Source organism: Triticum aestivum, chromosome 3A, assembly GCF_018294505.1.
Source record: "Triticum aestivum cultivar Chinese Spring chromosome 3A, IWGSC CS RefSeq v2.1, whole genome shotgun sequence".
Lineage (NCBI taxonomy): Eukaryota > Viridiplantae > Streptophyta > Magnoliopsida > Poales > Poaceae > Triticum > Triticum aestivum.
The window spans coordinates 457352223-457371264 of NC_057800.1; the positions used below are offsets into that span (position 1 = coordinate 457352223).

The following is a 19042-nucleotide window of genomic DNA, read 5'->3' on the forward strand; positions in this document are numbered from 1 at the left end:
TTTGATAACTTAGGCGAGCACGAGGCTGCAGCTAAGCCTCCGAGTGAGAGGGTTGCTCTTCACTCGGTAGGATTTTCACAACTTAGGCGAGTGCTTGGACTGCAGCTAAGCCCCCGAGTGAGAGGGTTGCTCTTCACTCGGTAGGATTTTTATAACTTAGGCGAGCACGAGGCTGCAGCTAAGCTTCCGAGTGGAAGGCTGGCTTACCACTCGGTAGGATTTTGATAACTTAGGCGAGCACGAGGCTGCAGCTAAGCCTCCGAGTGAGAGGATTGCTCTTCACTCGGTAGGATTTTCACAACTTAGGCGAGTGCTTGGACTGCAGCTAAGCCTCCGAGTGAGAGGTTTGCTCTTCACTCGGTAGGATTTTGACAAACTTAGGCGAGTCCTTGGACTGCAGCTAAGCCTCCGAGTGGAAGTCGGGCTTACCACTCGGTAGGATTTTGATAACTTAGGCGAAACGGATTCGCAGCTAAGCCTCCGAGTGGGAGTCTGGCTCACCAATCGGTAGGATTTTTACAAACTTAGGCGAAACGGATTCGCAGCTAAGTCACCCACTGAGGGGGAATTTTATTGGACAAAAATAAAAAGTGACAGAAATTATGGAGGAACTGTGACACTATTATTTTGAGGTCCATGAACTACAGAAGTACTTTGTTGCAACTCACCCGAGTGAGAAAACTTAAGTATAAAATGGGCGGAGTAGCTCCGCGTTCCAAGCTCGGGGCTCGTCGATGTTATGCTCGACGTTGTAAAGACGGTACGCCCCGTTGTGGAGAACCTTGGTGACGATGAAGGGACCTTCCCAAGAAGGAGCAAGCTTGTGTGGTTTGTGCTGATCCACTCGGAGAACTAAATCTCCTTCCTGGAAGGCTCGACCTCTCACATTTCTGGCGTGGAAACGACGCAAATCTTGTTGGTAGATGGTCGATCGGATCAGAGCCATCTCCCTTTCTTCCTCTAAAAGGTCGACTGTGTCCTGCCGCGCTTGTTCAGCTTCTGCTTCGTTGTAGATTTCAACTCGAGGAGCATTGTGGAGAAGATCACTCGGCAAGACTGCTTCAGCTCCATAGACCAAGAAGAATGGAGTTCTTCCGGTCGACCGATTAGGCGTGGTCCGCAGTCCCCAAAGTACAGATGGAAGTTCGTCGACCCAAGCCCCAGCCGCGTGTTTGAGATCACGCATCGGTCGAGGCTTCAGTCCCTTGAGAATCAGTCCATTAGCTCGCTCTGCTTGTCCATTCGACTGCGGATGGGCGACTGATGCGTAGTCGACCCGTGTGCCCTGGGAGTCGCAGAAAGCTCTGAATTCCTCTGAGTCAAAGTTCGACCCATTATCCGTAATGATGCTGTGCGGGACTCCATATCTGAATATTAGTTCCCTGATGAAGCTAACAGCAGTACCGGTGTCAAGGCTCTTGATTGGTTTAGCCTCGATCCACTTGGTGAACTTGTCGACTGCCACCAGTACATGCGTGAAGCCACTTCGTCCTGTTCTCAAAGGACCGATCATGTCCAGCCCCCAAACTGCAAAAGGCCAGACGAGTGGGATGGTCTTCAAAGCTGACGCAGGCTTGTGCGACATATTCGAGTAGAACTGACATCCCTCGCACTTATCTACTATCTCTTTTGCCATCTCATTCGCCTTGGGCCAGTAAAATCCGGCTCGGTATGCTTTGGCCACGATGGTCCGAGAGGACGCATGATGACCACAGGTCCCCGAGTGAATATCATTGAGGATGAGTCGACCTTCTTCTGGTGTTATGCACTTTTGACCGACTCCAGTCGCGCTTTCTCTGTATAATTGTCCTTTGATTACGGTAAAGGCCTTAGATCGACGGACGATCTGTCGAGCCTCTTCCTCATCCTCCGGAAGCTCTTTCCTCAAGATATATGCGACATACGGAATCGTCCAGTCGGGAATGACCACCAAAACCTCCATGATCAAGTCGACCACCGCTGGGACTTCAACTTCAGTCGGATCTGTGGCGCTCTTGGGCTGCGGAGTTTCTTCGGTGAAAGGATCTTCTTTGACTGACGGAGTGTGTATATGCTCCAAGAACACACCACTCGGAATGGCTTCTCTCTTGGAACCTATCTTTGCTAGATCATCAGCTGCTTGATTTTTCAGTCGGGGTATATGATGGAGCTCCAACCCCTCGAACTTCTTCTCCAGTTTCCTCACTGCACTGCAGTATCCAGTCATGGCTGGGCTTCTCACGTCCCACTCTTTCATCACCTGATTGACCACTAAATCAGAGTCGCCATAGACCATTAGGCGACGGACGCCGAGTGAAATGGCCATGCGCAACCCATATAGGAGGGCCTCATATTCTGCCTCATTGTTGGAGGAATCAAAGTGAATCTGGAGCACATATCTGAGCTTATCTCCTCTGGGGGAAACCAGGACAACCCCAGCACCGGAACCATTCAACATCTTAGAGCCATCGAAAAACATGGTCCAATGCTCCGAGTGAACTTCAGTCGGCTGCTGTTGTTCAATCCACTCGGTGAGGAAATCTGCTATCGCCTGGGACTTAATGGCTTTCTTTGCCTCAAACTTGATATCAAGGGGAAGAAGTTCAATCGCCCATTTGGCCACTCGACCAGTTGCATCTCTGTTGTGCAAAATCTCTGATAGTGGAGCGTTGCTGACGACTGTGATGGAATGGTCAGAGAAATAATGAGCAACCTTCTTTGTGGTCATGTATATTCCATACACAAGCTTCTGATAATGAGGATATCTCTGCTTGGATGGAGTCAAGACTTCAGACAAATAATACACTGGGCGCTGAACTTTGAGAGCTTTTCCTTCTTCTTCCCGCTCGACCGTTAGCACAGTACTGACGACTTGTCCTGTGGCTGCGATGTAGAGCAACAGAGGCTCTTTGCTGATTGGAGCAGCAAGCACCGGCTGGGTGGAGAGCAGAGCTTTTAGCTCGGCAAACGCTGCATCAGCTTCTGGAGTCCACTCGAACTTGTCAGCCTTCTTCATCAGTCGGTAAAGAGGCAGTGCCTTTTCACCGAGTCGTGAGATGAATCGACTTAATGCGGCCAAGCATCCAGTAAGCTTCTGGACATCGTGCACTCGCACAGGGCGTTTCATTCGGAGAATAGTGCCAATCTTCTCTGGGTTAGCGTCGATTCCTCGTTCGGAAACGAGAAAACCGAGTAACTTGCCACCAGGAACTCCAAATGTGCACTTTGATGGATTGAGCTTGATATGATACCTTCTGAGGTTGGCAAATGTTTCGGCGAGGTCAGCGAGCAGGTCGGAACCTTTTCGTGACTTGACAACAATATCATCCATATAAGCTTCCACATTCCGACTGATTTGGGTGAGTAGACACTTCTGAATCATTCGCATAAATGTGGCTCCGGCATTCTTGAGGCCGAATGGCATGGTGATATAGCAGAAGCACCCGAATGGAGTGATGAAAGCTGTTTTTACCTCATCGGGCCCGTACAGACGGATCTGGTGGTACCCGGAGTAAGCATCTAAAAAAGACAACCTCTCGCATCCCGCGGTCGAGTCAACAATTTGATCTATGCGGGGGAGAGGAAAGTGATCTTTCGGGCAGGCCCGGTTGATGTGCTTGAAATCAATGCACATTCGGAGCGACTTGTCCTTCTTAGGAACCATGACGACATTAGCGAGCCACTCGGAGTGGTATATCTCTCGGATAAATCCTGCTGCCAACAGTCGAGCCACTTCTTCACTGATGGCCTTTCTCTTCTGGACGGCGGACCGCCGAAGATGCTCTTTGACTGGTTTTGCAGACGAGTCGACTCTTAGGCGATGCTCAGCCAGTCCCCTGGGAACACCTGGCATGTCAGCGGGCTTCCATGCAAAAATGTCCCAGTTCTCACGGAGGAACTGGATGAGCGCTTCTTCCTATTTTGGGTCGAGTGTTGTGGAGATGTGGGTCGGAGCTGCTTCGGGGTCGGTCGGGTGAATGTGAACAGGCTTCGTCTCACCGGACGACTGGAAAGCAGACTCTGTGGCGGGCTTCTTGGATCGCAGCAAGTCACTCGGATCTGCGTTTTGCTTGTATTCTTCGAACTCGACCGCTGTCACTTGGGAATCGGCAATCTTGGAGCCCTTCTGAAAGCACTCCTCTGCCTTTTTCCTATCACCGGTGACAGTGATCACACCTTTGGGACCGGGCATCTTCAATTTGAGGTACACGTAACATGGTCGAGCCATGAACCGTGCATAGGCTGGTCTCCCCAAAATGGCATGATATGCACTTTGAAAATCCACGACCTCAAACGTCAACTTTTCTTTGCGAAAATGCTTCGAATCACCGAACACTACGTCTAAAGCTATCTGGCTGAGTGACTCGGCCTTCTTCCCTGGTATAACTCCATGGAAGCTCATGTTACTAGTGCTCAGTCGGGACATCGGAATGCCCATACCTTTCAATGTGTCTGCATACAATAAGTTCAACCCACTTCCACCATCCATCAGCACCTTTGTCAGTCGAGTGCCTTCGACAACTGGATCGACCACCAAAGCTTGCCTCCCGGGGGTGGCAATATGAGTCGGGTGATCAGATTGGTCGAATGTGATGGGTGTTTGAGACCACTTCAGATAATTTGCCTTTGCTGGGGCAACCATGTTCACCTCTCGGTTAATCACTTTCAGTCGACTTCTGCTTTCCACATCTGCAAAGATCATCAGAGTGGAGTTGATATGCGGATATCCTCCCTCACTGTCCTCTTTGTCTTCGGCCTTGTCCGACTCCTTCTCCTTGTCCTTAGACTGTTTTCCCTGAAACTGCTGGATCAGGAGTCGACATTGGCGAGTGGTGTGCTTTGGGTAAATGATATTCCCCTCTTCATCTTTCTTCGTGTGAATGTGACACGGCATATCCATCACGTCGTTCTCCTCTTTATCCTTTACCTTCTTGGGGTTCCAGGATCCTTTTGGTTTCCCCTTAAACTTTCCTTGAGTCACGGCCAGAGCCTCTCCAGGAGCTGCCGGTTCAGCCTTCCGCTTCTGTTTCCGACTGGCGTTTCCTTTTTCCGACTGACTCGGCTTGTGCTTGCCGCTTCGGAGTCGGTCTTCTTCTTCGCCGTTGGCGTACTTGGTAGCAATCTCCATCATCCGACTCAAGGTCATGTCACCGGTTCGACCAAATTTCAAACTCAGTTCTCTGTTCTTGACGCCGTCTTTGAAGGCGCATACTGCCTGATGATCAGAGACATTTTCCACAGTGTGGTGCAAAGTGATCCACCTCTGAATATACTCTCTGAGAGTCTCATTAGTTTTCTGCACGCAGACTTGCAACTCTGTCAATCCCGCTGGTCGCTTGCAAGTCCCTTCAAACGTTCTGACGAACACTCGGGACAGATCTTCCCAAGTGTAAATGCTGCTAGGAGGTAATTGAGTCAACCATGCCCTGGCAGAACCTTCCAACATGAGGGGCAAATGCTTCATGGCCACCTCGTCGTTCCCACCACCGATCTGAACTGCCACTCGGTAGTCTTCAAGCCAAGTTTCAGGCTTAGACTCACCAGTGAACTTGCTGACTCCTGTTGCCAACCTGAAATTGGGGGGGGATAACTGCGGCTCTGATAGCTCTGCTGAAACATTCAGGACCAGAAACATGTACTCGACTGCTCGTGGGTACATCTCTGTCGAGTGCGCCTCGATGGGCTCTGTTCCGGTCGACCAACCCTTGCACGATAATGGATCGTGCGTCGAAGCCTGGCTCTCTGGGGTCAACTGGAACCCTACGCCCTGTACTGTACTGACGCCTATCATCTGGCTGCCGAGGAGCGTAAGACCCACCCCTCGGAGGGGAATAGGGTACTCGACGCCTATCATCTCGGTCGAGTCTGTCGCCATATTGATCTCGCCGATTCTCACGCCCTTCGCGCCGCGGAGGCGATCTGGGGCTGTGAGCCGACTGAACCGTATTCACAGTGACAGATCGACTGTGGATTCTGTTGCGCGACTGAGACACGGCTGAATTCTGATCTCCTGCTGCCCGGAGCAGATCCCTGATCTGCAGCAAACCTCTGCCAGCTTCCGACTGCGAAGGCTGAATGGACTCTGCTATACGGGTCGCAGCTGCTAAATTCTGAATTGGGGTTCGATATACCTGAGTCGGCGGGAAGAGTTGACGTCGACTGGTGTCGGGAACTCGTTGCCGCGCGCGCTCGTCGAGTGCTCGCTGAAGGTTCTCCAGTCGAGTGCGCTCGGCCAAATTGGCCAGACGCGCCTCCTCCAAGGCACGAGCCTCGGGGGTTTCTCCTGCGATGGGAATACGCAGGGGATCCTCGTTCCTGCGGCGAAGCTCTCCTCTTTGCAGAGAGTCGAGTGGCTCGGGCTGGTACTCTTCGTAGTCTCGTGCAGGGTCGCCGCCGTCACCTGCTCCACCACCTCGGGCGAAGCCAGGAGGGCTGTGGGGCCCGTCGACCATCAAGATTTCCGCCGCTGGATCACTGCTTCCGCACTCGGATGCGGTCTCTCCGGAGCCAGTCGACTGATCGAACAAGCCGTAGAGAGATTCGTTGGGCTCGATTGCCGCAACTTGCGTAGTGGCCGATTGGCGAGCCACCGCGTGACTCACCCATCGCTGAAGCCTCGACCGGCCTGAGCGCTTGCGCTGGCGGGAGACCGGGAGGGTGGACGATGGAGGAGCCGACCGATACTGGGTCGACGGTTGCCGCAGCAGAACGCCGCGGACACATGCGCGAAAATGCGTCGCACCGCGGACGGGGAGCGCATCTACGTCGAGTGGAGCCTCCTGGAGCCATGCGGAGTCGTCGGCGATGAAGGTGAGAGTGCCGAGACGGATCTCTTGACCCTTGACCAAAACTCCAGCAGACACCATGATGAGAGTACTCGGAAGAATCGCAACTTCTCCACAAAATCGCTAAAACACCTGCCCCACGGTGGGCGCCAACTGTCGTGGTTCTAAGCCTGACAGTAGAGTGGGGGGTAGGTATGGAGAGGCAAGGTCCTAGCTATGGAGAGGTTGTAAGCACAAAGGATGTACGAGTTCAGGCCCTTCTCGGAAGAAGTAACAGCCCTACGTCTCGGAGCCCGGAGGCGGTCGAGTGGATTATGAATGTATGAATTACAAGGTGCCGACCCCCTCTGCCTGTGGAGGGGGGTGGCTTATATAGAGTGCGCCAGGACCCCAGCCAGCCCACGTAGGAGAGGGTTTAAGGTGAGTTAAGTCTGGGGCGTTACTGGTAACGCCCCACATAAAGTGCCTTTACTATCATAAAGACTACTTGATTACAGGCCGTTGCAGTGCAGAGTGCCTCTTGACCTCCTGGTGGTCGAGTGAGTCTTCGTGGTCGAGTCCTTCAGGCTAGTCGAGTGAATCTTCGTTGGTCGACTGGAAGGCGACCTCTTCTAAGGATGTTCTGGGGTAAGTTACTTGGATCAGGTCCATGACCCTACCCTAGGTACATAACCCCATCAGCCGCCGCGCGCCCGCGCCCCTGGCCGATGCGTCCCCTGGCTTCCCGCGTCCGCGCCCAGGCCTCTCCTTCTCGACGACAAGGCAGGCGCGAATGTCCTGCTCGGTCGGGGTGAGGGGCTGGCTCAGCGGGGCGCCGGAGGGGGCCAGGCCGGCGAGGAGCAGCGGGTGCTCGAGGGAGAAGGTGGCGGGGCCGGCGGGGAGGCGGAAGGCGTGGGAGCGGCAAACAGGGCGTGCCAGGCGACCGTGGCCGTGGAGGCCGCGACGGTGACGCCCGCGGCGCGGAGGACGGGCGCGGAACGTGGTGGCCTCCTCGGTCGCCGCCTCGGCGTCGGGCACGAGCAGGTCTCCGGCGTCGACGAGGACCAGCGACGAGGCGTGCCAGGCGGCGGGGAAGGGAGTGGGGTTCGATGCCCGCGTGCATGAAGGGAAAGAGAAAGAGAAGGGAGCACGTGGGTGGGCCAGCGCCCACAAAAGTGAGTTAACAGGAGAGAGAGCCGCTGGCAGGTGGGCCAGCGCCCACAAAAAGGCGAAATTAAGCCCCCCAGGAGCCCCTCGGTGCGCTGGGTGTCGTATGGGATCGACGGCGGGAATTTTTGCTTCTACCGGCGAAAAACGATGAGTTGGGGGCTCGAGTGGGGCGATTTTTGCCCGCCAGCACCCAAAAAGTGGCTTGGGAAGGCTTCTTGGAGGCACTAGTAGAGATGCTCAAAAGGAGATGGTCCCGAAGGCCCCGTTTGGTTTCATGAGTAGTTTGGGTTAGTTTGGACTCAACTAACTCAAAAATATTCAAATAAGAGGATTAGTTCGGGTTAGATGCATCTAACTCATTCAAAAAATCTAACCCATCCAAGAGGTGCTTATTTGGGTTAGTTCTCTTTAGGACCACTAAAAAGACACATTTTTCTCTCGCTCAGTCGCTCTCCCCACTTCCTCGAAGCATCTCGTCCTCTTCCTCCCTCCCTCTCACACCGCCCGTGAAGGCGCATCTCCATATCCGCGCTCCCGTCTGCCCCCGGTAACCAGCCCCGCCCTATCCTCCCTTCCAACCCCCTCGTCTTCCTGCGGCCCGTCCGCCCGCCGATAAGCAGTCGCAGCTCCTTGCGCGGCCCGTCCCCGTCGGCCTCAACCAGCGCGACTCCTTGCGCAGGGACAGCGAATTCGATTGGCGGGCTGTGCGAGAGGCCGGCGCGGCTCCTTGCCGGGCGCATCCCCGTCTGCCTCGGCCAGGGCTCGCTCCGTCAAATCCAGCAGGAAATAGGGTTCCAAGTAGCCAAATGATTAAGAAAGAGCATTTATTGTCAACCTAACCCTACCATTCAAACACCTCTTTGGTTAAAGTTAGTTTAGGTGCGGTGAGAAACGCATGCACACTGAACACTGCGTGCTTGCACAGAGGACAGCCTGACATCTCGCCCCACCCGATTTACAGCTCAACTCCTGACAACTAGCCTCTTACTCTCTTGAACTAAGACGCAAATTTGAAGTCCCAACCCGAATCATCATATTCATACACAGCAAGCCGCTACTGGCGTTATCATTAGTACAGTACTACACTGTAATTGATTGTTTTGACGCCACCTGATAGAACCCCTGCGCATGATCAGACCAGTACTAGTACGGGTGTCCGGCATACAGGCGATGCCCGCCAAAGCACGCAACGGGTAAGCAATTTAAAGCACAAAAAATTGCAACGGGTAAGCAATTTAAGTGGCAGGCAGGTGGCTACATTTATCTGAATCCAAAATATGCAACACCGGTTCCATGTTCCAAGTCACTGCGCCAGGTGACACAGTTGAGCAACGAGTGCCAGTTTGACAGACAGGTGACACACTGGGCGGGCACACACGAACTGATCGAGAATGTTACAAACAAGACTGACTCCGGCGACCCATCCGCCGTCTTGCATTACATGGCATACCTTTGCGTCCAGGTCCTGGCGGTGCTCTCGTACTTGTGCCGGTCCGTCTTGTACATGTGGGCGATCTCAGGGACCAGAGGGTCATCAGGGTTCGGGTCACACAGCAGGGAGCAGATGGACAGCAGCACCTGCATGTATGTAACCCGACAGAGTAGCAGCAGATGAGCTCAACTCCACTGTGAAGAAGAACCAAGCAATTGCAACCAACTTGCACCGGAGAGGGAGAGGAAACTAGCAAACCTTGGAAATGGTCAGAGCGGGGCTCCATTGGTCCTTGAGGATGTCCAGACAAATGCTCCCGTTGCTGTTGATGTTTGGATGGAACACCTTGGTGCGGAATGCCACCTGCATGTTGCATAAGGAAGAGGGTTCATACTTTGCATTTTTTGTAATGTAAAAGCTATGGATGGTATTCAGTATGGCAAGTGAACTTCCCGACTGAAACTTTTAAGCTTTTGCACAAGATAATCAGAAACCATAGAGCTTCGATAACTTTTCAGTTCAGTTAGTTGTTTTGCCTTACGAATAAGCGGATGAACACCTAAGTGATTAATGTGGCCGCACAACCACTGCAAAGCAATTCTGTGGTTCTAAACAACATAGAAAAAAGTGTTTGTGTACACCGCAAATATTTCAAACTTCACGGACCGTGCATTCACTTTTGCAGGACCATAGGTGTAATTTACCAACTCTATATAAGAATCTAACTGAAGCCCCATCTTACCCAAACACATACAACAAATCCACCTTACTTAGTAGTTGCCGCCCAAATCTACCATTCAGAACCAGTTCAAATGAAACGGCTCCTTCTAAGCCATCAAATGTCTTCAGCAAGTGTGCTTAGAGGCATGGAGCCCGACCGTTAATCTATTGCAGAGTACTTATAAACATGGATTTCTAAAGCTACCACACATTTGAAACCCATGTAAGGCTTTATAAAAGACCAGAAAAGAAAGCCAAAAAGATAAACCGAACCAATGAACTAAATAAAATTGTGTGTGTTACCAACACAAACAGAAATGAACCACATCTGTCAGAGTTCCGTTCTTAGATGTGAACTGTGAAATGACCTCAGACATATACGATTCAAAATTTTACAAAGTACATATGAAACAGAAGAAATGCAGAGAAACAACTGACAATTAGGCTAGTGCCAAGTACCTTTGGTGGTTTGAAAGGATAATCAGGAGGGAAGTGGATAGTAACTAGGAAAACTCCACCAGAATATGGGCTGTCAGATGGGCCCATTATTGTTGCCTGCCAATGGAACATATCTTCACCCACAGGACCTGTAAAATAGTATCATATCATCATCAACTAGCTATGTTCGCATTATAACCATCTTATCTAATAGACATGTCGACTAGCTATACTTGACACAGAAATGAACTTACAAGAAGACTAGGGGTATCAAACAATGTCAAACAAAACAAATTGATGGGAAAAAATGACTAAACGTCAGTAACCATCCTTGTAGACAAAATTTACATCAGTGTTACTTGATTGGCCCAAGATAACTGGATTGCAAATTCGCGCACCATCCAAAAAGCATTGTGCGGTCAAGTGAGAAATATTAATTGACGATACATCCAAGACAATTCTACATACAGTTGTACCCTGAGATAATTCTGCGATATAAATTTTAGTTCCATATCAAATATAGTATATTGCATAATAAAAACGGTATTATGCAGACATTTTTTTCTTGAATCCACAGAAACAAAAATATTTTTGAACTGCTAGCCCGTGTGGTTGCATGAGTTGGGAGTAGTTACACTAGTGTGCCGAGCTCATAAGATTGCATATTCAAGTACACATCGGCAAACAAAATGCAGAATAGTCACAAGCATGGCCAAACTTATGCTTAAATAAACCCAAATTGCGACATGGTCGTTAGTTGCTATTTGGTAATTAAATTAAATGCTGCTTGGACCTCAGTTGAGACAATAATACAATGCACGATCCTCAAGTTCAGGGACCATCAGATTGAAGTGAGATATCTGTTGTGCCAGTATAGAAACATAGGGGACAGTTTGCTACATTCTTTCCAATAAAAGTTATAACCATGTCATGCCAACCTAGTACTGCGATGCGTAATACATGGGTGAGCTGTACCCTGCATGTTCACTCTGCATATATACAACTGATCTAGAACTAGAAGTAAAAACTTAATTTATTTTATTTTCAATAGTTTGGTGTCATCAATGTGAAAAGATGATGACGTTGCTGCAAAATAAGAAGGAATGCACCTGGTCCATTATCAGATCTAATACAGCCAGTGTTCTAGACACCAATATAACATTGCTTCACACGTTACCCACAGAAACCAGCGTTGACATAGCTAGTTCTAGTGAAAGCATTTGTTGGGAAACATAAAAACAAAACACAAATCAATAGGTAGCTAGATCTCCCCAGAAATAAGTCAAGCTACCCATATCTTTTCTTAATGAACACCTGTTTTAATTATCTGAATCTTACTGTTAAACGATGCATTAATTTGGAAATAACAGTTCTTTAATCAAAACCTTATAAGTTACAACTGAAGTGTATTCAGAGGCCCATCCTCACATATCAGATGTTTAATTACTTTGAACAATTTCGAAATGGCTGCCGCTTATGTTCAGGCCAGCTTGGAACTAAACCCCACCAAATATCCCAATATCCAGCCAGGGATTTTATTCTAATTGTATTGACAAGACTTACAGTATCCACCATGACGAGACTAATGTCGTTTGTCAGATCGCCTAAGGGTAAACACCGTATCTCCGTGAATCACTGTGATATTAATCACTGATTGCGTGATTGCATCAGTTACCGTTGGACAAACTGTGTCATGTTACCCTGAACCACGAGCTGTGGGCACAACAGAACGAGCAAGACATTGAATTTTGCGCTGCGTAATATTGCAGCTTTTCTGCTCTTTCTTCCTGCTTTTATTTCTTCAGAAAAGGGAAACAAGTCGTAGCTCATGCTCCACTACCAAACATGTAATCACATGTCCCGAGCTAGTGCTATGCATGCTACAAAGTCGTCGAGGAGTGTACAGACCGCATCCTCTGGGCAAAAGCTAACTAAACTGCTGAAAAAATTCTAACAAAAAAAAGACCGACGGTAAAGGGCTGCTGCCATATGCAACGGTTTTTGGGTTGGGCCAAAAATGCTGCCATGGCAGACTTATTTGCCTGCGACGCGAGCGGCAGGGTTTAACAGGCCACAATCTCCCTCTTCAACCCTGTCATGAGAGGATGGCGATGTCGACGATGCCGATCAAGGCTCGAAGCTCCGGAATCGTACACGCCCAAGGGACTTCATCAGGATATCAGCCTTCTGCTTGTTCATGCCGATGAACTCCGCGGTCCCATTACTGTTCTCAATTAAGTCATAGCGGAGATCGATATGCTTGTTGCGATCATGGAGAACTGGGTTCTTGTAGATTGAGATTGCACACTTGCTATCAATGGGGCAACCTCCTGGTTCAGAATTTCTTCGAGGGGTGAGAGCCAGATTCCCTGGCATGCCGCGGTGGCGCGGGGATCATCGGCCCCTCTTGCATTGAGTCGCCGCAGGCCATCATCAGCCTGGTCCCTTGTCCTCCTCGGGCTAGACAAGGTTCCCCGCCGCTGCCGCCGCCGCCGCTTCATCGCACTGCTTCTTGCGAGAAGGAATCTTCGGACGTGCGCCGATGATGACGAGTCCAACCCAAGGTCGGTCTCAAGATTTTCATCCCTAAAGCCAAGCTTCCATCCACCACCTTCAGCAAGGGCACGATGCTGGCGTGCGTCGACATAACCTGATCGGAGATCTAGTGTTTCCACCGGAGTGCACATGCTCGTCATTGAGGTCACCTCTACCATCAACACTTGTTCGGCTACCGACGCCTAGCCAGCCGAGTACCGCAGGAAAAGGAACCGGAAGTCAAGAAGTCCCATACAGCCTCGCCTTCGGTCACTGACGCGCCACCTTCGATCCAACAACAACATGCATAACATGACACCTCCACCAGAGCCACCATGCAGCACCTGCCGTCAGGCATGATTTGACGTCTCCGCATGAGACATCGTGCGTAGCACCCGCCGGTGGCTTCACCTGCCGGCGACAGGCATGCTCTGACGCCTCTAGAAGAGACACATGTCACTCACTGAGCCGCATCGAACCTGATCTGTTGCCGCCATCCTCAAGGAGGCCGTCACCACTGCAAGACCCAACCACTCCATCATCCACTTAACCACGGAGGCGCTACCATCGAAGAAGCCGGGCCGCCGTCCCATCGCCCAACTCTTGCGGCACCATCAGGTGATGCCACATCGAGCAAGAACACAGCCAGAACACCACCGCCAAACCAGATGCAGGCTACTGTGCTGCCATGCAACAACAGCGGCCGACAACCACCACACAGGGGCGACAAGAGGAGAGAGAGGGCTTTTTGGCCCGATTCTCCAGAAACCTTATTTGGGGGGAGAATTTCACTTCCCGGCCTCTGCACCAACTAGGGATGCACACACCCTTTTTAGTATGAGTACCAAGATTTTTATCTTGAAGTGTAGTCTCACCACATATCAAGCATGGTCCTCCAATATATTATTTGTGAGTACCAAGATTTTAGCTTGATGAGTGACCACACATCAAGCTTGGTCCTCAATAAACGGGGGAAACCCTTGTGCATCACCTGACAATTCTAAGAATTGAACCCGGCTGGTTAGACTGCACAACCGCATACCTAACAATCGAGCTAAGGCTCTCATTGCAGGCAGCCTTCTTTGCCTGTGACGCGGGTTTAACAAGGCCACATGTCAGTACATAGCACCGTTGATCCAAGTCCAGATTCATGCTCCCCGCAAAAAAAAAGAAAAAGAAAGTCCCAAGTTCACGGGTAGTTTTCACCAAGAACTCCAAGCACACATCGCACCTTCTCCCCTTCCCCTTTTGGGGCAAGCAGAGCATAAAGCGTCACTCCAAATAGCTGTCAAGCAAAGCATTCTTTCGCGGCCGGTACAGTCACGGAAGACGCGAGCGTGTGCACAGCAAGTCATTCCGAAGCATAGCATACGCACAAAAATCTGACTCTTCACACAAGGGCATGTCCTAGAAGTGCAAAATCCAGACCAAAAGAAGCAAGAAAGGAGCAAGACCTGCGCTGCATGAGGTAGGGGGGTCCTTCTGCAGATCCTTAAGCTCCTTCTGTATCCTCTTGGACGCCATCGCGCCCTTGCTCGCCGCCCTGTTTTTCCCCCCAAGAACCAGAGCAGAGAAACCATCAAATCTGCTGCCATAAACAGGTTAGTACACATCACAAAGAGGAACTGGAACGGAACAAACCTCTGGCTCGATCTCCTCTCTGCCTCCTGCTTCCGTTTCTCCGCCCCCCTCCTCGCAAGAACCAATAATGGGACGGAACTGGGGAAAGGGGCCAGGAGCAGCAGGGCTATATATGTAAATGGGCCTCCCGTTCCTTTGCTCGCTGTCTGTCTGTCTTGATGCAGGTTTGCGTGCTGGTTTTATTTATTCGTTTCCGTCGAATCGTCCTTCAATGCGGTTGGGACCTGCTTGCTTACTTTTTAGTGGTGCGGTGCCATGGCTGATCGGCAAAGGCGGGTGGCATCAGATCAAATGCCCCATCCATCCGCTGCACTTGCACCGACCCCCTTTCGTATTAGTGGCTGCTGATGAACAGGGTTATACCCTTCTTTTCTTCTCTCAATCAACGCCAATAGATTGATGGATGGAGAGAACTGACGTGGAGTGACACCGACGGAAAGGCAGCCGCGTCTCCTCCTGATATTATAATAATCGTGAATGAAAAATAAAGAATCTGCAGATTCTGGTGGGAGGCCCTGCCGACTGATTGATTCCTCGTGGCCTGCATGTCAGTGACGGGGCGAGAGAATCCAATTCATGCAGCCCAAGTGGACATGAGTGGAACCCGGCTTTTTGTTTGGGTGGCTGATTGCCTGACAACCGATAGTGATGTTAACACAAGAAAGCTACTCCCTCCCTCGGTCCATAATACTATAAGAGCCGTTCTAGTATCAAAAACGCTAATGGAGCGTGCGTCACAAGAATCTGCGGGAATTGAACTGCAATGTGTGAGAAACTGACACTAGTTTCTAGAATACATTCCTTTCTTCCAGCTGAAGCGTGCTATCTTGATAAGCTTACCCTATTTTATTTTATTTTACTTGTTCAAATTCCTTCCATTCTAACAAGCCATATATCAATCAACGATTGGTTCTGAATATATGCTGAGACACTAGTTGAGCCTTATGAGACACACAACATGCAGTTTTATAGGTATATATGCTGAAGATGAATAGAAGGCTAAATACAACAGTTCGGGAAATGTGAATAGAGCAAATAAATATCAAGGTTTGAATGATGCCGATAAACACGCCGGAAGGATGTGATCAGTGTACGGGTAAGAAGGGATGTATCATGTTCAAGGACACCGGTCGAGATTATTCATCTGTTAGTTGGGGGCTAGTACACAAAGTTTAAACAGAAAATTTGACGCCTTCATCGTCTGCTGAACTGCCCTTAAAGATAACTGCCTTTCCCTTCTGTTCCAGCAGCCTCAAAGCTCGCATGAGGACACCACGATCAATTCCCGCAAGTTCTGCAACAGGCGCCACAGGAGAGAATGATTCAAACTGGCCACAATACTAAGACAACTTTTATTATGAGCGAGGGGCATGGCCTATGTATTACTTTTCTTTTCTTTTTTGCGAATTATGGGCTGTGCATTAGTAATGAGGCACCAACACCAACTTATGTCACGGCCTAAGCTCCAGAGCGTAGCTGTGCAGGGGAGGTTGCATCATGGCGTGATAGCAGCAGGAACAGGGTTTTCAGAGGATAACCTCTGGCTTATTCATTCATCATATAACATAGATTATCCCTGGCTTTATAGAATAGCCACCCCTAAAAGGAAAAGTGTAACTGCATATTCCAATAGATTCTTATCCAAACTAACCAACTAGGGAATCAAGAAAAAAGAACTTATCAGCCTAGGCTTAGCCAGACGGCTCCTCCTGAGGCTTGTGCCCGCTATAATACCAAGCCCACATGACAAGTTGGGTAAACATGGAAATGTGTATCCAACAGCTAGCCAAGTCTAAATCCTACTCCCTCTGTTCCTAAATATTTGTCTTTTTAGATATTTCAAATGGACTACCACATACGGATGTATATAGACATATTTTAGAGTGTAGATTCAATCATTTTGCTCCGTATGTAGTCACTTGTGGAAATATCTAGAAAGACAAATCTTTAGGAACGGAGGGAGTACATGTATATTACTGTTTCTACCGCAAATTGCTTCAAAGCAAGAAAATAAGCTTAGCGTCACGGAAATATTCAAAATGAAAAATCTAATCTTGTTGGCTAAATGGGGGAGAAGCCCTCCATTAACTGTGTGTTCACTTAGATAGAAATGAGCCTTCCGCGGATCGAACGTGAGTGGGTGGGCTTACACCATAAGCTCCAAGCCAACCGAGCTAGAGCTCGGTTCTCAATGGAAAATCTAATCTCATCACCATGAAGTTTGGTATACTTACCGGTCCCATGTGTTTCAATTCCAGAGCGTATATCTTCAATTGTTGTTACTTCCAACCCATTTTCCTTTACCTACAAGCATAACACATAGATAAATATTAAGTCACTGCCACTACTCATTGATAAATTGATAGCTTCGAAAGAAACATGTTTAATAGAATACAAAGTCTTACGAAGTCTAATATGCAGTTAGCCCAATCTTGAATCCGCAGCCAAAGAACGAGACACTTCTTGTGATTTTTGTCAATCCACTCTGCGCGCCCTGCAGTTTGAACTTGGCTTTAAGTAGTTGCACACAGGCCAGGGGTAATAAAGGCGTCCATTACCTAGAAAAACAAAACTACACACAGCTACAACAATAACTAAAGGTTTAATGTTGTGCAGAATAAACCTTCACTAACAAGAGCTGCAAGGAACACTTCCTTTGCTTCATAGCTTAGAGATCCTGAAAGCATGCAAGTTCAGTGTAACGTCAATAGGAATGTCCAAATGCATTGTAAACTCATCGAGTGAACAAAATTTTCATGTATACACTAGTCCGGCATGCTCAATAGGCTCCATAGTAGGCCTTAGGAACACATTACCATCATGCCAGATCACTATGTCATAGCACTTTCAACACAGTAAGACATATTTTTGCTGAATTGCAGTCTTGCAGAAGAGTAGTAGTCAAAACACAAGGTTCAGACAAATACGACTTACTCTCAATCTTTGGATTGGAGAACAACGGAAAATCTTCTTCCAGGGAGATTATATACATCTTTTGACTTCTACAGTAATCAAGTATCAGCTCTTTCCATAGCTGCACTTGCTTTTCACGTGTTTCTCTCACAGGCTGCAAACTGGGAACAAATGTTCTCATGATATTATTATCAGTCCATGAAAATATCAAAATTAGTGTTTAACAGAAGTTTTCAGAGTTTGTTTTAAGACAACATACACAAAAATTCACTTACACTACTAAAACAAATGTAAGAATTAGTAAAGCAAGGAAATGCTTCAACTGCTACACACACTATTGGGATATGAAAGAAAGATGATCTTAACATCACATATCAAAATAGATAGGCTTAGACACTCTGAACCAAATACCATGGATGCTATGAAGTAGAAATTTGCAAAGAGAGACATTTGAGTTTTAACCGACGGCAGATTCTCTGAAGAAACAAGTGCTTAAGCTTACTAACACAATTCCTTTAGTGATCCTGATCTACAAATCCTGCTTACATATTCATTCTTCACTTACACAATAACATTAACCACCCCGTGTTTTTCATTTCAAATCTATAAAATGTCATTTCATACCTTATTGACAAGCTAGCTCAGAATAAAACAAGGGATGAGAGATTAAAGAAATTTACATGATTTACAATGTACTCCATGATTATATGATACTCCCTCAGTTCCAAAATATTTGAGGTTCTAGGTCTGTCCTAAGTCAGACTTCTTTAAGCCTGACCATGCATATAGAAAATATATTGGCATCTACAACATCAAATAGGAGTATATATAATATGAAAATATATTTTGGGACGAATCTGATAAAACTAATTTGGTGTTTTGGATGTTGGCATATTTTAATAGACATTGTCAAACTTAAAAGAAGTTTGACTTAAGAGAAACCTAGAAATTCAATTATTTTGGAATGGAAGGAGTATATAAGTTTAACCGTTATGAAAGGGCAGGGTATATACAAAAATCACGAACCACTTTTTTGTACAATTTGCACAGTAAATCATTGCCAAACAAATACTCCATAGTAGTGGTAACAAATGTTCCCTCTGTTCACAAATATAAGATGTTTTGGATATTCCAATATGGACAACATATGGACTGAAATAAGAGAACAAACACACTAAAATGATATAACATCCTATTCAGAAAAAAGTTAGAACATCCTATATTTGTGAAGGGAGGGAGTATTTTGGAACGAAGGGAGTAATTCAGTGAAAAGCAATTTCATTACTACCATAGTAGTTGGAGCAGAAGTTAACTGCACAACTTTGTTACCAAGCACTGATTAAGAATCTCCTACTCCCCCTATACGGCTACACATACTGCAGAATGACAAATCATGCAAAATGTTCAAACATGTGACACTACTGCTGTGAGGGGGGAGCGGTGTGTGTCG

General features: G+C 48.3%; 2 protein-coding genes across 2 annotated transcripts in view; both read right to left on the reverse strand.

Moving 5' to 3' along the window:
• Positions 1-9147: 9147 nt before the first annotated feature.
• Positions 9148-15398, reverse strand: LOC123061638 (ubiquitin-conjugating enzyme E2 5A). Its single transcript, XM_044484817.1, has 5 exons — positions 14680-15398; positions 14493-14581; positions 10525-10652; positions 9604-9708; positions 9148-9491 (listed from the first exon to the last, which is right to left on the reverse strand). Exons 2-5 carry the CDS (start codon positions 14560-14562, stop codon positions 9351-9353), a joined length of 444 nt encoding a protein of 147 aa, XP_044340752.1. The 5' UTR covers positions 14563-14581; positions 14680-15398; the 3' UTR covers positions 9148-9350.
• A 297-nt stretch (positions 15399-15695) lies between these two features.
• Positions 15696-19042, reverse strand: part of LOC123061637 (vacuolar protein sorting-associated protein 25) — a gene marked incomplete in the record, with an annotated part of 4385 nt that continues 1038 nt past the window's right edge. Inside the window, 5 exon segments of the mRNA XM_044484816.1 lie at positions 15696-15973; positions 16914-16983; positions 17085-17173; positions 17303-17356; positions 17614-17753. Of these exon segments, the coding sequence (XP_044340751.1) occupies positions 15852-15973; positions 16914-16983; positions 17085-17173; positions 17303-17356; positions 17614-17753 (475 nt within the window).

What these genes read in the sequence shown, in the direction of transcription:
- LOC123061638 (XM_044484817.1), bottom strand. Translation starts at nt 14,562, where the DNA reads ATGGCGTCCAAGAGGATACAGAAGGAGCTTAAGGATCTGCAGAAGGAC. An exon ending in ATCCTTTCAAACCACCAAAG is followed by an intron (nt 9,709 to 10,524) that starts GTACTTGGCACT and finishes TGCAACATGCAG; the next exon opens with GTGGCATTCCGCACCAAGGT. An exon ending in CCGCTCTGACCATTTCCAAG is followed by an intron (nt 9,492 to 9,603) that starts GTTTGCTAGTTT and finishes ACATACATGCAG; the next exon opens with GTGCTGCTGTCCATCTGCTC.